General features: G+C 33.8%; 1 protein-coding gene across 6 annotated transcripts in view; it reads right to left on the minus strand.

Moving 5' to 3' along the window:
* LOC145242387 (androglobin-like) overlaps positions 1–14,584 on the minus strand; it is a 337,568-nt gene that overhangs the window by 302,420 nt on the left and 20,564 nt on the right. For all 6 annotated transcript variants that reach the window (XM_080105409.1, XM_080105408.1, XM_080105404.1 and 3 more), the window contains exon 2: positions 6,362–6,400. In XM_080105409.1, the coding sequence (XP_079961535.1) occupies positions 6,362–6,400 (39 nt within the window). The remainder of the gene's footprint in view (positions 1–6,361; positions 6,401–14,584) is intronic.

Here is a 14,584-nt window from a genome sequence, read left to right on the forward strand (position 1 = left end):
TTAAATAATTTGTTTATCTTTCATTAAAGTTTTTCATGGCATTTTATACATAATTTCCTAAAAAGGTAGAATCACATTTTGGAGGGATGGTCAGAAGGAGTTGAGTGGGGTTAAACAGAAGGTGTTAATCTACAATACCAAAAAAATATTGCAATATATTCATTTTTAAATGGTCTTATGTTTAGATTTAAGTTTTTTGTAAATAAAGCACATTACAATTCAACTTTGAGTTCTCCAACTTCTTTTCTGTTTATGGATACATGGCATTTTTAAGGAATTGCTGCATATTTATGCACATTTACTGCAGATTATTTGGAAACCATAAACTTTGGGATATTTTCAGTTGCATATTCTGATTCCTTGTACAAAAATACACTTATATGGTAAATTTCATTTCTTAGTCTTGTGTTTTAACAAAGATATGACATTTTTACTGAAAAAGTAGTGTAAAAAATGTGACGAAACGCATATGGTCTTAAAGAGGGAAAAATATCCAAACGTGTGAGGCACAAAAATAGCCATAACTTCCTTAATTTTAATCAGATTTTAAAAATTTAAAAAGATTCTTTCTTAGCTCATCAAGCTCTTTCTATGCATACCAATATTGAAATATTTCAAGCTATTTCAATTTTTTCATGTGTATTGCTAACAGAATCCAAGCCAGTTACTGTGGTGGACATTAAAGTCAGCAAATACATGTACTTGTGCGCTAGTATCGAGGGAGAGTGCTATATCTATGCTGTCAGAGACTTTGTTTATTAGGGTACAGTCCTTGGTTGAGGGATAGCGGTAGAGAAAATACAAGTAGTTAATATTATGTTGCATATTTTGTCTGAAGCACATAAAGGCCTGATCATCTGATTCTAGCTTTATTTCTCTAGTCAGGCAGAGGGTGTTACGAATAAAGACTCCAAGCCCATGCATATGTCTGTCCGAGTTCTTACGGCAGAGTGGGAGATAACCAGGCATGTTAAAGTGGTTAGAGGGAATGGAGGAGTGAAGGTTAGTTTCACTTAATGCTAAGATATCCGGGGTGTTTACAAGGAGAAATGATTCAACATCATCTAAGTTAGTTCTAAGCCTGCGGATATTAGTAAATGCAAGCCTCAAGGGAGGAGGCAGGTTGGTTTTCTTTGAGTTTGGTCCTGGTTTAAACATATTTTTTGTTTGAGCTGTCATTTCATTTTATTTAATTTAAAAGTTTCAGTTAGGGTGAGTGAGTGAGGGGTGCTGGACAAGTGGTTGTGCAGAACATCAGACATGCAATACAAGTAGACCATCAGCTATCCTCACCCATAGGATTGTGGCCTTTCATGCGCGACATGGCACTACAAACATCCCGATATTATACAACTGTTGATGGAGCAGCCGCTCTAAGCACTACCAAAGAGTTATGGATCCTGTACTATCAGTCGGAAACAGCAGCCAGGAAACTGTCAATCTGGTACCCTCAATTCATTAGGCAAAGTCAGCCCAGTCCAACTGCACCGACATATATGGTACTGAAGCACCCCCACAGTGTCCAGTTTAGGGGGATGGGATGTGGTGGGAGCGGGGGAAAAACGGCGTTCATTGTCCTAGTCAGGAAACAAGGTCAACCACTGGGCGATTCTGACGAGTCCCTGTGATAGCACTGCTACGCCTGGCTAATAGGCAAAGAAGGAGTATGAGAGCCGGGCAATAGACAGAGCCTATCTCCTCCTTAAGCAGTTTAGGTTTGCCAACCGGTGATTTGTTTGAGTCACCAGATCTAGGAAGGTTGTCGTCTAGGACTGAAGAGGCCTCCCTCCCCTAGGTTTAGCTTTAGAGTTTTCCTTCTCCTAGACGGATGACCTGGGAAGATCTACGGGTCCATCAGCACCAAGAGGGTTCACCTCGCACTTGGGTCCTAATCCAGGTATTTCTGCGACCCCGCATGGGTAGTTAATATTAATCAGTTATTTAGGTTAATATCTACTGACAAATCGGTTATTTAGGTTAACATCTACTGAAAAATTATACTCCTCAAAGTGATTAGTAGGACATTACTATGCTTTCAATTTTCATTGTTAATGGGAGAGGTGATAGGTAAGAATTCATGCAGTGGAAGCAACTAAATTTGCAACAGCATTGGTATGAGAGAGACGAGTTAATGTATGGTTAGATATAGTTTTGTAAGTTCATGAATAGGATAACATATTAAAATTTGGTGCCCAAACTGAGTATTTAATATGACTAAAAGATAAGATATATGCTCAATATAGATACAAGAGAACATTTGATTTGGAGTACAGTTTAGTACAGGTATACCTGGAAGATACAAGTTATGGCATATTCTGTAAGTATATTTAAATATAGATGGATGTATAAGTGGCGTGTTTTCACTGTATGCGAATGCATGGAATTTTAGAAATTGAGTATATTGTCTTCAGACTTCTAATGAAGGAAGATGGCTTCGCCTTTCTCTTAATATCCGGAAGTTTGAATTACAATGAGTACCGGTTCAGTTTGTGCATAAATTATTGCAATACGATCTCCTATCAAAAGAAGATATTAAAGGTTGCTGTTCATTATAGAATCACTTTTAATCTATGTATAGGACTATGGCTAGAAAGCATTTACTTAGAAGCTTCATTATGGGCTAAGAGTATAATCAAAAACATGCCTAAGAAATCTTTAGGTGTTAATGTGTATCGATTTACGAAAATTCAGTCTATTAGGGTTAAGGGTTGAGAGCTAGGACCCCTCTAAGTTATGTGCAATGGATTTGATTTAATGGCAACTTAGGAAATAGAGCAGTTGGTTAGTTAGTGATCAGGAGAGAGGATTTAAGTAACAGTATACTTACACATTAAGGTATAGAGTTTGGGGTAGAGTTAAAAAAAAAAAAAAGGTTTGTCATGCAAAACAGACAAAGGCAGTCAACTTGGAGGTAAAGTATCTATAGGATATACGTAGCATGCAGTGGTATTTTTGTGGTTTTGAGAGGAATTATAGGTACATAGTGTCGTGGTTTATTGTTCAAGTCCGTAGACTAGGTTAGGCACAAAGCACTTCAAGAGAGTCTCTGATATTGTAACTGTGTCTATCTAATTTTTTAAAAGTTGACTAGAGCATTATGAGGTGTTCATCTTTGCTTAAGGATAGAATGAGAATTTGAGGTAAAATTTGAGGTGATATAAGGAATTAAATGAAGATTAGATATACGATCATTGGATATTGAACTGCTCGGGAGAAATTTTTGTATCTATTCAGAAGAATGTCTTAGTGATATAAGATTTGAGAAGTTAACAGTCCGAGGATACTGAAAGTAAGTTGTGAGCTGATGAGGGTTCAGTATAGGCGATTAGATATAGGTAGCAAGGTGGTTATAGTTTAGTATGTACGAATTTTGTAATTTATTTTTTTTCTCAGTTCAAACATGCAATCTAAAGATAACAACGCTGCTCCTTGACCAACTGAGCTATGAGCACACCAGCGAAATATATTTAAACTAATTAAAGAAAGAACCTTTTTTGCGCATGTGTGTCTGGCTACATTATCATGAATGTAGAAAAGTGTCACGTGTAGGGTGAAGGAATCAATGTTTTCAACCAATTTTTTGATATTTGTCGTCCAAAGGGTAAAGCTTCAAAATGATACTGATCTCATGAAAATCTGTCACCTCTGTTGAAAGTTTTTGCGAGACATATAAACACACACACAAACATATTTTGCCTATTATATATTAGACTAGCGGGGGGTACCCAGCGTTGCCCGGGTGTTTGGAGGTGTGTGTGGTTTTGGGTAAATCAAAACTCGGGGAGGGGGGGGGGTAAAATTTTTTAAAAAGTTTTGGTAGGTAAGTATGAGGATCGAACTCGAACCCTTGAGGCAAAGTTGGAAATTAAAGTATGAAAAAAACATGCGACGTTAACCATTGGGCCACCGCGAAATACTAATGGAAACACGTTTGAATTTATTTATTTAAGCATTAAAAACAGAATTGACACGTGTCCGCAATAAAAGTTAACTCTGCTGCTTCTATTTGACCTCATTAATGAGGTCAAATAGAAGTCGAGCAGTTACCTTTTGCTGTGGGACAGTTTTTGGGTTTGTTTACCCAACTTTGACTGGTTTTTTCCCCAAGATGTTGGGGAGGGGGAAACCAGCTCCCCATTGTCCAGATTGAATAGCAATTGTCTGATATAAGGAGTTTGGCCCCACATTGATCAAAGTTGATCGCTTCTGGACGTTTCCCGGTGCGATTGCCGGGAACAGTGCCTTAGTGTTGAATTAGTTTCGCTTTTTATACGAAAAAGCTGAACGAACACAAGACGGGCTGAAATAGCAATAATTTTGTACATAAATCTAGAGGTGACCCGCGTTCCCAAATCCTAGATATTATTATCTAGGGAGTATATAAACAGTTCTAAGTGATAGTAACCCCCCCCCCTGGGAGCGTCGGTGAAAAAAGCCTTTTCGAGACATACATAAAATGATCACACACATTTTGCCTTTTATATATAAAGATAGAAGACTAGTGTGGGTGCCTGGCATTGCCCAAGTGGTTGTAGGTGTGTGAAAAAAAGTGTTAGTAGGCAAGCAAGTTCGAACTGGTGATGCAAAAGCAGAGGTGTTAAAAAAAAAAGTGCTAGTAGTGGGGGGGAATCAAAACAACAGTCGCCAACTCATGTGGAGAGAGGTGTAAAAAAAAAAAATGGTAGTAGCAGGGGGGGGGGCAAAATGAAGAGAGGTGTTAAAAAAAAGTGGTAGTAGGCAGGAAGGCTCGAATCCGTTACATGAAAATGGAAAAGAAAGTGAAAGAAAATCTGATGCATTACCGATGTTCCATTGTCCGACCAGAAATTTGCAACGTTGAAATTATGTAAAGTCAATCAAACCAATACGATGATATGATGACTTGCAAAAATGGTGACACTCCTCCCTGTAGAAAACCACCCAGTTGAGGATGATGGAATTAATGTTTATGGCCAATTTTTCGATATTTGTTATTCAAAGTGTCGAGGTTTAAAACAATACCAGTTTGGTCAGGTACCATAGCCTCTGTCAAAAGTTTTTGCGAGACATACAAACAAACACACACACACACACATTTTGCCTTTTATATATAGAGACTAGCAGGGGTGCCCGGCATTGCTGGATGTTCGTAGGTGTAAAAGAAAAAAAAAGTTTTGGTAAGGAGGTAGGCTCGAACCCGAACCCTTGACGCAAAGGTGGGGAAAAAAAAGTGTGAAAAACCTGACATTTCACCGCTCTGTCACGACAGGACAGATATTGAAAAAGCGTTTTAATTTAACGATTAAAAAGTTAAGTGACAGGTGCGTAAATGAGGTCAAACATCACGCGGTAGGGGAAACTTAACTTTGGCTGCAAGCCAGTTTTATTTGTTTCCCCCAGGAAGACCTCAGATGATTAAATCTGGACAGTATATAGAAAAATGTTTGCATGTGCAGGAAACAGATGGTATGACCAGGCTGAAAGAATGGATAGAAGTTCTTAAGTTAATAGATGGAGAACAGTTGAAGTAGCATGGTCAGTTGATAGGGGAAGAAAGGTGAATGGAAGTGATAAAGATAAACTTGAGAAAAAGAGGAACAAATAAAGACCTGGACAGAAGTAGATTAGCTTGGAAATCAATTTCTAAAAAAACTGTCCAATACATGCCACCAAATGTTAAACTGAATATGATGGTAGAAGGAGCATCGGGTTACATCTTTGAAAACAGTATTTCATTAAGTTAATTTGAAAATCAAATAATGTTATGTCATTTTTTATAACATGAATTAAATCTTTTTTTTTTTTACAAGGGAGTCACTACTTATCAAGGTCCAGAGGCTACTCAAGGATAAGGGTTAATAAGCATACAGTGGTCAATGGGATAATGTAGTAATTGTTAGTAGTGGAAATTTGGTAAATTGGATTACTTAAGGAGAACGGTTTATCAAGAACTTATTTATGTTAGACTTGAAGACGACCATATTATAGTCAGCTGGAAAGCAGGCAAATGGAATCATTTTCTTTTCTGCTTCTGAGACTTTTGATGTAAAACACAGTTTTCAACGAAACTTTTTTTCTCTTCACTTTGATGATGGTATTAACCTTGAACCGTTGAATCCTTGTAGAGATAGAAAAGTATACATCCGATATTGATGGTTGTTGTAAAGTCTGAAATTGATGTGTTTGTGTGGTTGGCATGAATTATTATTGCATTTTTCATTTCAATAATTAATCAATAAGAAATAAAACAATAATTGTGTCAGTCAAATAGTGACAAGAAACACACACACACACACACACACACATACACACACACACGTTAGTAGTCAAAGAAGTTTATTAATACAGAGATTATGAAAGTTCATATAGAAAAGTGTTTTACCTGCCATCATGATTGCTGTTGGGTGATTCCCGATTCGGTCTGAAATTGCAGAACATAGTTTTGCATTTTTTGTTTTACTTTATGCGTCTTATTCTAAAGCATTCATTGGCACTTGTGCACTTTAGATTGCAATTGATGATTATTTATTTGCAGTTTCAGAAGAGTTCTACCCAGGAAAAGGAGAGATAATCTAGAATTTTAATGATTTTCAGCAAAACTTTGTAGTTAATCAAAACAAGTACATTAAATTAACAAACTAAGACAACAAAAAACATTAATTATCGGAATGTTTATTGAATTAAATTAATTTAAATGTCTTGTTAAAAATTTTTAAAAAAAAGAAGCAAATTCATATATTTCAAATTATACTAAATTGACTGTTATATTTCATGTCTAAATAATTTTATTTTTTCAAAGAAACTTATCATTTTCAAGAATAAACATTTAAGAATTTCTAAAAATGCTCTAAATTGACAGTTGTATTTTATTTTGAAATTAAAAAAAAATATCCCAAACTGTTTTAATTTATTTGAAAATATTAATAAAAACAAGGTTCGTTTTACAAATATTAAATTTAAAAAAAATAAAAAGAACTTTTCATGTTTAAAAATAAAAGTAAAAAAATTAATTTAATTCAATAAATATTCCAGTAATTAATGCTTTCCATTGTATTATTTTGTAAATTTAATGTAAAAAATTTTGCTGAAAATCATTCAAATTCTGGATTGTCTCGCATGTTCCCATGTAGAACTCTTCTGAAACTGGAAGCAAATAATTATCAGTAGCAATCTAAAGTGTACATTCATTTTGCTTGATGCACAACTGCATGATGACACTTTTGAGCATCCAATATAATCAACAGATTTTTTTTATAAATAAAACAAACATTTATGATAAGTGCATTATAATAAACATGTGTCACAAATCCCAGTAAGAGGTTGTTTATAGATAAAATTTTGGTACTAATGCACTTACTGATCCGCGCTATTTTTTAAATCGTATTTCCAAGTTTAATTAAAGTTTTATGTTTTTTATTCAATTGTAAGGTTAAAGTACAGATTAGGTACAAAACACTTTCCCTCTCCATGTTAAGAATGGCTTTTTTAGATAATAACGTTATTATTTCAGCACGGATCAATAAGTGCACGAATACCAAAATTTTGATTTTATTTTTTTAAAAAACAAAAATACTGGATGAATTTCCGTGAATTTTGGTGGACTGTATTTTTTACACTAACAGATAAGTACAGCATTTTATGCTATTTTCTTTTTAACAGCAATATTAAATATATATATTTTTTGTTTTTTGTTTGTTTGTTTTTTTTTTCTGGTCAATCACCCACTTCCCTTGTTTAATTATTTTAAAATATGACTTTTATACAATTTGGATTTTTTAAGTTTTTCTTTATTTTCATTCAGTTTAGGTATTTAGTGTTCCAGACTCATAGTGCCAGGAAATCTAGATGTATTTTTAAGTTGATATAAAAAGTGGCATGCTGCATGGCCGAACAACCTGAGACGCTGAATGCATAAGGCATCTGTAATCTCACCAATACCAAGTTTTTGATAAAACAGACAAGTTCAAAGTTAAAACTGTTTAAATGGGATTTAGTTTTCATATGAGCATGGCTCATAAGTAACAGAAAATGAATGTTTCCTATTGGAAATGGTTTCTTTAATTTAAGCTTGTGTGTTTCAATTGTAGGTACGACCCTTTTCTTTCTAAGATTTTCATGGGTGGCTCAATTTTTCAGAAATCGACTCTGAAACTTCTTGGCTGTTTTTTTTACTCTTTTTCACCCAAAACAAGATATATTGCCACTTGGATGTAAGGAGATAGTATTTGGGATCATGTCTAACAGAGAACTGTGGAGAGTTGAGCAGTGAGATGTCTGTTCACATTACATTTAAACTTCTGCAAGTTAATACAGTCAGGGAAGCAGGAAACATGGAAGGAATTTCAAAGTCTAGCATTCATAGGGAAGAAACTATTAGAGTAGAAGGCTTTCAAGCATCTAGGGACCTCAACAATGAAGGGGTGAGAGCTTGCTGCTTGTCGGGTTAGTTGAAAGTATGCATGTTGAGGGGGGCATAAGTGCTGTGAGTTCATCAGAGCACATTCCATTAAAGTACTTGTAAAACATACACAGGGATGCAACATCGCAGTGATGAGGCAGAGGTTGGAGCTTTCACATTTTTCTTGGAGTTTATACATCCACTATTTTTCTTCTTGTAAAGTCGGTTCTATATCAAACATTTTTTCACACCTGAAGCTATTCTCTATCTCTACAAATTTACTATCAGATTTTGTATAGAATACTGTTGTCATATTTGGACTTGTGAATTTTGGGCTCATTTGAGGGTTCTTAATAGTTAAAAAAACGTATCAGTAATTTGGTTGAACCCATCTTTTCTTCTTCTCTGCATCCTCTCTCACAGACATAATGTTACTAGTCTCAGCCATTTCTATAAGTACTCTTATGGCATGTGTTCTTCAGAATTAACAGATCTGTTTCTTGCTTCCTTTGTTCCAGCTCATTTGATTTGTTGGTCTAGTGGTCTTCATCAATTCGCTCTTCAGATATATTGTTATAATACAGCATCCTATTCCAATAGGTTCTATCCTAAGACTGCAGGCTTGTGAAACTTGCCTCCTGCTGACTGTTTTTCCCTGCCAATAGCCTTCATCTTCATCCTTTGTCTTTGCAATAATCATCTTTCATTATTTTTAGCTTTTTTCATTAAGTGACTTAATGTTTGTCTGGAGCAACTTCTATAATAAAATAACTGGTTCTTGATTGCATTAGTGATCTTTAAAAAACCAACACATTTCTGGTGAAAACATTATTATATACTTACGTGCGATGGTGAAATAGTATAAATTCCAAAAATTATGAAAAATGATTCAGTAGAAAAATAATTACAAGTAAAAATAGAATTTATCGAATTATCAAGTTTTATGTTTTTTAATGTGGAAGAGTTGTGCGACAATTGTGTATGATAAACATGGGAGATAACGTTTCTGAATTTTTGAGATGACAATTGGTTATTCATATTTTTTGGATTCTTGAGTGTCATTTTCACAATGTTTTGGTTGATGTAACCTCCGACCTTCTTCAGGTGTATTTTGTCAAACTCAGTAATCTTTCTGTTGAACTCGGGAATCTACAACAGAACCTTTTATTTAATTCATGAGGATAGTATGCTCTCATTCTGTCAGCCATGACTGGCTAGAACTCCTAAGTAATTCATAGTTGTATTTTCGGTTGTTCACACTGAAGATTAAATCTTCGACCTTCAAAAGAAGGTCACTTTTACAACTGAATTTTTCCAAATACTATAACCACTGCACCACAGGTCCTAGTGAATTACTTAGGACTTCTATCATAATTAAATAAGAGGTTCTGTATAAAATATTGTGTAGATTTCCGAGTTTGACAGAAAAATTCTCACATTTGACAAGATACATCTGAAGAAGGTTCTGGGTTACATCGACCAAAACTTGTAAAAATGACACTCAAGATGAAAACAGTAGTTTGAATGGTACTTGTTTAGTTTAATCGAGACATTAAAAATATAAAAATATTGAAAAAAATTATATTTTACATGCCTGTTATGGAATTAGGTTCTCTTAAAAATAATTTCACTTAATTTGATCAAGTAGTTTTTTTTTGCAGAGGAAAATCAAATTATAATGAGATCAATCATATCCCACTATGTTGCTTATTTTGCTGACGAGGAGAGGAGGGGGGCAAGGGAGATAGCTCCATCACCGCTAAAAGTTTGTCAAAATTTAACGAGATTATTTTAAAACATGGGCAGAAAAAATACCTAGATAAATATTTTAGTTTTTTTCATTTATTTTACAGAGTTTCTATGTCCTTTTTTAATTCCTTTTTTTCATTTTGTCCTTTGTTAATCCCTTTTTCATTTAAAGGTACCTCTTCCTCATCGGCGAAATAGGCAAGATGGCAGGATACGATTTGATTTTCCTCTATATAAAAAAAATACTTTATCAAATTAAATGAAATTTTTTATGAAAACTTAATTCCATAACGGGTATGTACAATATAATTGTTTTTTTTTCAATATTTTCATTTTTTAATGTCTTGATCAAACTAAACAAGTACCATTCGAAGAATCAAGATAATATAAACGGAACTAGGTATGGGCAAAAATAGTGGAATAAAGATAGGGGAACATAGTTTTGAAACCCGATTTATCATAATTTTTTTGTGGGTTTCCGACTATATTTTGATTGTATTTGAAGGATTTAAGGAAAAAAATTTTTGTACACATGAAAAAAAAAAGTTATGAAAAATGTTTTCATGGCGATCTAATTAAATTTTGAAGTTAAATAAACTTATTGTAAAAATCTTTTGAAAGATAAATATTAATTTTCTGGGTCTATTTCAAAGATAATTAGTAAAGTAAAGTCTAAGATATTGAATTAAATTTAAAAAAAACAAAATAGGCTATAGGCCAGAGGCTAAAAAAGGGCTAAGTTTTGGAGTTGGTGGACATTTTATTCATATGAGAAAATTTCAAGTGTTTCTAGGAGTATTTTTCGTGTTGATTCCAAATCTTAAGAGATCTCCGGGCTAAATGTGCGCACTGCTTCAGAAAAAGGGAGATAATATAGGGTGTGTCATTTATGGAAAAAGTTCATTTTGATGGTTCAATTTATATAAAGTGAAATTTAAATAAGTTGTTTAACACATTTTAATGTATCAACAAGAAGTTGATATGTCTATTCTCTTCTATGATCTGTTTATTTATTAAATTAAGAGTTTTCAGCAAATAAAATAACTTGTGTAAAACCATATCAACGAAAACGTACTTTTTATTTTCATATCAGTTTCTAAAAATTGCAAATATCCTCATACAACACTGCAGTTTACATTCATTTGATAAAAAAACATGAAAAGCATTTATATATGTTTCCAAATCTTGTGCCTTCCAAAAATCATAGATGGAAGAAGTGTTTTCAAATATTTTTTTGTGATTGAATGGCTTTTCTTCATTTTGGACGGCCATTACCTTTTGATGTAATTTTCTCACACATGAACATTGATTGATATACAAACCTTAATGCTTAGACTAACTTTAACTATATATATATATAAATTAATTATATATATTATTTTTAAGAGAACCTAATTCCATAACAGGCATGTAAAATATAATTTTTTTCAATATTTTCATATTTTTAATGTCTCGATTAAACTAAACAAGTACCGTTCAAACTACTCTTGAGTGTCATTTTCACAAGTTTTGGTCGATGTAACCCAGAACCTTCTTCAGATGTATCTTGTCGAATGTGAGAATTTTTCTGTCAAACTCGGAAATCTACACAATATTTTATACAGAACCTCTTATTTAATTATGATAGAAGTCCTAAGTAATTCACTAGGACCTGTGGTTAAGTTATGTTGAAACATTTAGAAAAGGAATTGAAAAGAATTGATTGTTCTCTAATCCTGAAAGCTCGTCTTATCATTCATCATCTGAGGAGTCAGAATCTTCTATCTCATTGAACTGCTGTATTTCATTATTTTTTTTAACTACATTAAAACAATCTACACACTGGCAAAGATCGGTACAAGGCAGTGTTTGATGAACACAAGAACAATGCTTGGAGTCACAGCTGTTCTTCTTACAGTTACGTTTTACTAAGTTGATTAATGCTGATGAAGTTTTCGAAAGGCTGCTCCAATAATCAACTGGTGTTTTATCTTCACATTCCCACCCACGGTTTGTTGGAGAAGGAGCATTAATATTAATGTGAAAATATTGTCACCAAATATCAGCCTGATAATTTGCTCTTTCTACATGTAATCAAAAACTATTTTGACAAGTTGATAAAGTATTATCAAATTTTCCAGTCATGTGAAAAATATTAAAATGGGCAGTATTTACAGAAGAAACATTTCTCTGTCCAAACAGAGAGCACACAAATTTTTCTACTTGCTAAAACAAATGTCAGTCAAATGCCAGTTGCAGCCTAGCAGTGTAAAGAAATTCCTGTTTCTTTCATTGATTCAAATGGTTTTATTTCCTCCTTTCCCTTAAAATAACTACCAGTGTCACAGCCAGTGAATGCATGCAAAGAAAGTAAGGTACTTGAAATAACAGGTCCGTATTTCTCTGCAACTGATTTAATAGAGATCAAACAAGATGATCGGCTGATATTTGTTGCCATATATAAACCAGAGTTTAAATCATTTTGTTGAGCAAAGAAGAAAAACATCAGCATCTGGAGTCTTAATTTTAATGGAAGAGAAATCAGTTGATGCATGCTTTGCATGAAGCAAAAGAAGGATATCTGTTTCTTCATGGTCAGTTGTTAATTCTGGCAAAGTTTTTGTGATTACTTCATTTGTGACACTGTGAGGACACGGCATGAAACATCTTTTGCGAAATGAAGCAATCACAGTTTTTCCATGAAATTCTTCTGCTGGCATTTTCTTCCAATCCATTAACATAAATAAAAGTAGAGCTTCTTTATTGTCAGCAGACATGAGCAATTTTTGGAATTTTACTGGTGTTTTTTGTTTTTCATTCGTAACAAAGGGATGGAGGTAATCAAACAGCGTCTTCTTTCAGAGTCTTTAATACTCCATGTATTGTACTTATCACAGACAAAGTCGATGCTTAATGACATATAAAAAGAAGCAAGCTTAATTACATATGTAAAAATATAAATGCTTAGCTCACCAAACCTTGATGGAATGTTGTCTGCAAACTGTGTATCACTGCCAGTCCATCTAAAATCAGTGCTGCATTTTTTGGAATATTATTAATTTTCATATCAGGAAACTTTACAAGAAAATAATGAAATAAAGCAACTTTGTTGGTATACTGCAAAAAACCATCAATGTTACTGAGGTTGGTTGGGAACTCTGAAAGACAATGTGAAAAATTTCTCCCAGGTCAACTTTTTGGGTTCTTGCTACTATAAGAAACCTAGTGAGAAGGTCTTTATCTGTTTTCAGGCAATCTCTTTCCTTTTTGCTCTTTTGTTGTGAATGCTTTTCTCAAGATGGCTAAAAGTTTTTATCTTCATTGATTTTATTGGTGCATTCAATTCCACATTTTTCAAAATTAATCGTTGTTGAACAAACTCATTAGAGCCTGGTTCTGTCAAAATATCTTTAATTTCAAATGCTGCTACTTGGCCTGATGAAATGTTAATTCTTTTCCATAATATAAAAATGGATTTTGCATAGACTCAATTGTCTGCATGCCACTCTGAATATCTGCTTCATCCTTTTGATATTGAGAACTATTCAGGTCTTTTTTATTATGGCAAACCTCTCCTTTTCCAGCCATTTCAGTACAGTTTTTAGAGATCTGAGCACATTGATTGAAAGATAAAATCCAACAATGAACAGCATTGGGATTATTTGAAAATCCAATCCGCCCACCTCTGGTCTTGCTATCTCTATTCATGGTTTGTTCAATTGTTTGGTCCACTGCCGTCGGACGAAATGGGTACTGGGTTTGTTGCTGAACTACAAACTCTTCAGCAACAAGATGCTTTGTTATAGAAGGATGTGTATCAGGAACAGCAATCGTTTCATAGATATAAACAGGAAGAAATCTAGCATTTATTTATTTACATAATCACAAATTTTTTAAAAATGTTATTTCAGTAAAACAAGTAATTTTTTTTTCAGTCGTATTATTTGACTCAAAATGTATTGCACAAACATTTGGGGTATTCATTTTTTTCCCCGAATTTTTAACCTAAGGGAGGTATCTACTAACCGGAAAAACATCATATTTACTAAATGATTACCTCCCTTACATCATATTTATGCTTAACTTTTGCAATAATTTAATCAAATTAAATTGCAAATTATAAAAAAATGTGCATCGTTCACCTGGAGATCTTTTTAGATTTAGACTCTACAACATCGAATCTCTCAGAATCAAGTGAATGTCTTTCATATAGGTTGTGTGTTGACAGAATGACACAAAAATTGGGGCTGGGCCATTGTCTAACACACCTTGTTTGTACAAAAAATAGCTTAATTAGCCTCCAAAAGCGAGAGATTCTCGCTTTGTTCAGCCAAAAGAAAACAAAGTCTTCGTCACATGGATTATACGGAAGCCCAAAATCTCACAGTCGAAAGGCTGTCTGAAAATGACATCAGGTGGTTACACACAGGTAGGGGGTGCTGTTTTTCTCTTAGCTGTGCATCCATACATTCCAATCGT

Source organism: Euprymna scolopes, chromosome 21, assembly GCF_053919585.1.
Source record: "Euprymna scolopes isolate OS-2025 chromosome 21, ASM5391958v1, whole genome shotgun sequence".
NCBI classification, from domain to species: domain Eukaryota; kingdom Metazoa; phylum Mollusca; class Cephalopoda; order Sepiida; family Sepiolidae; genus Euprymna; species Euprymna scolopes.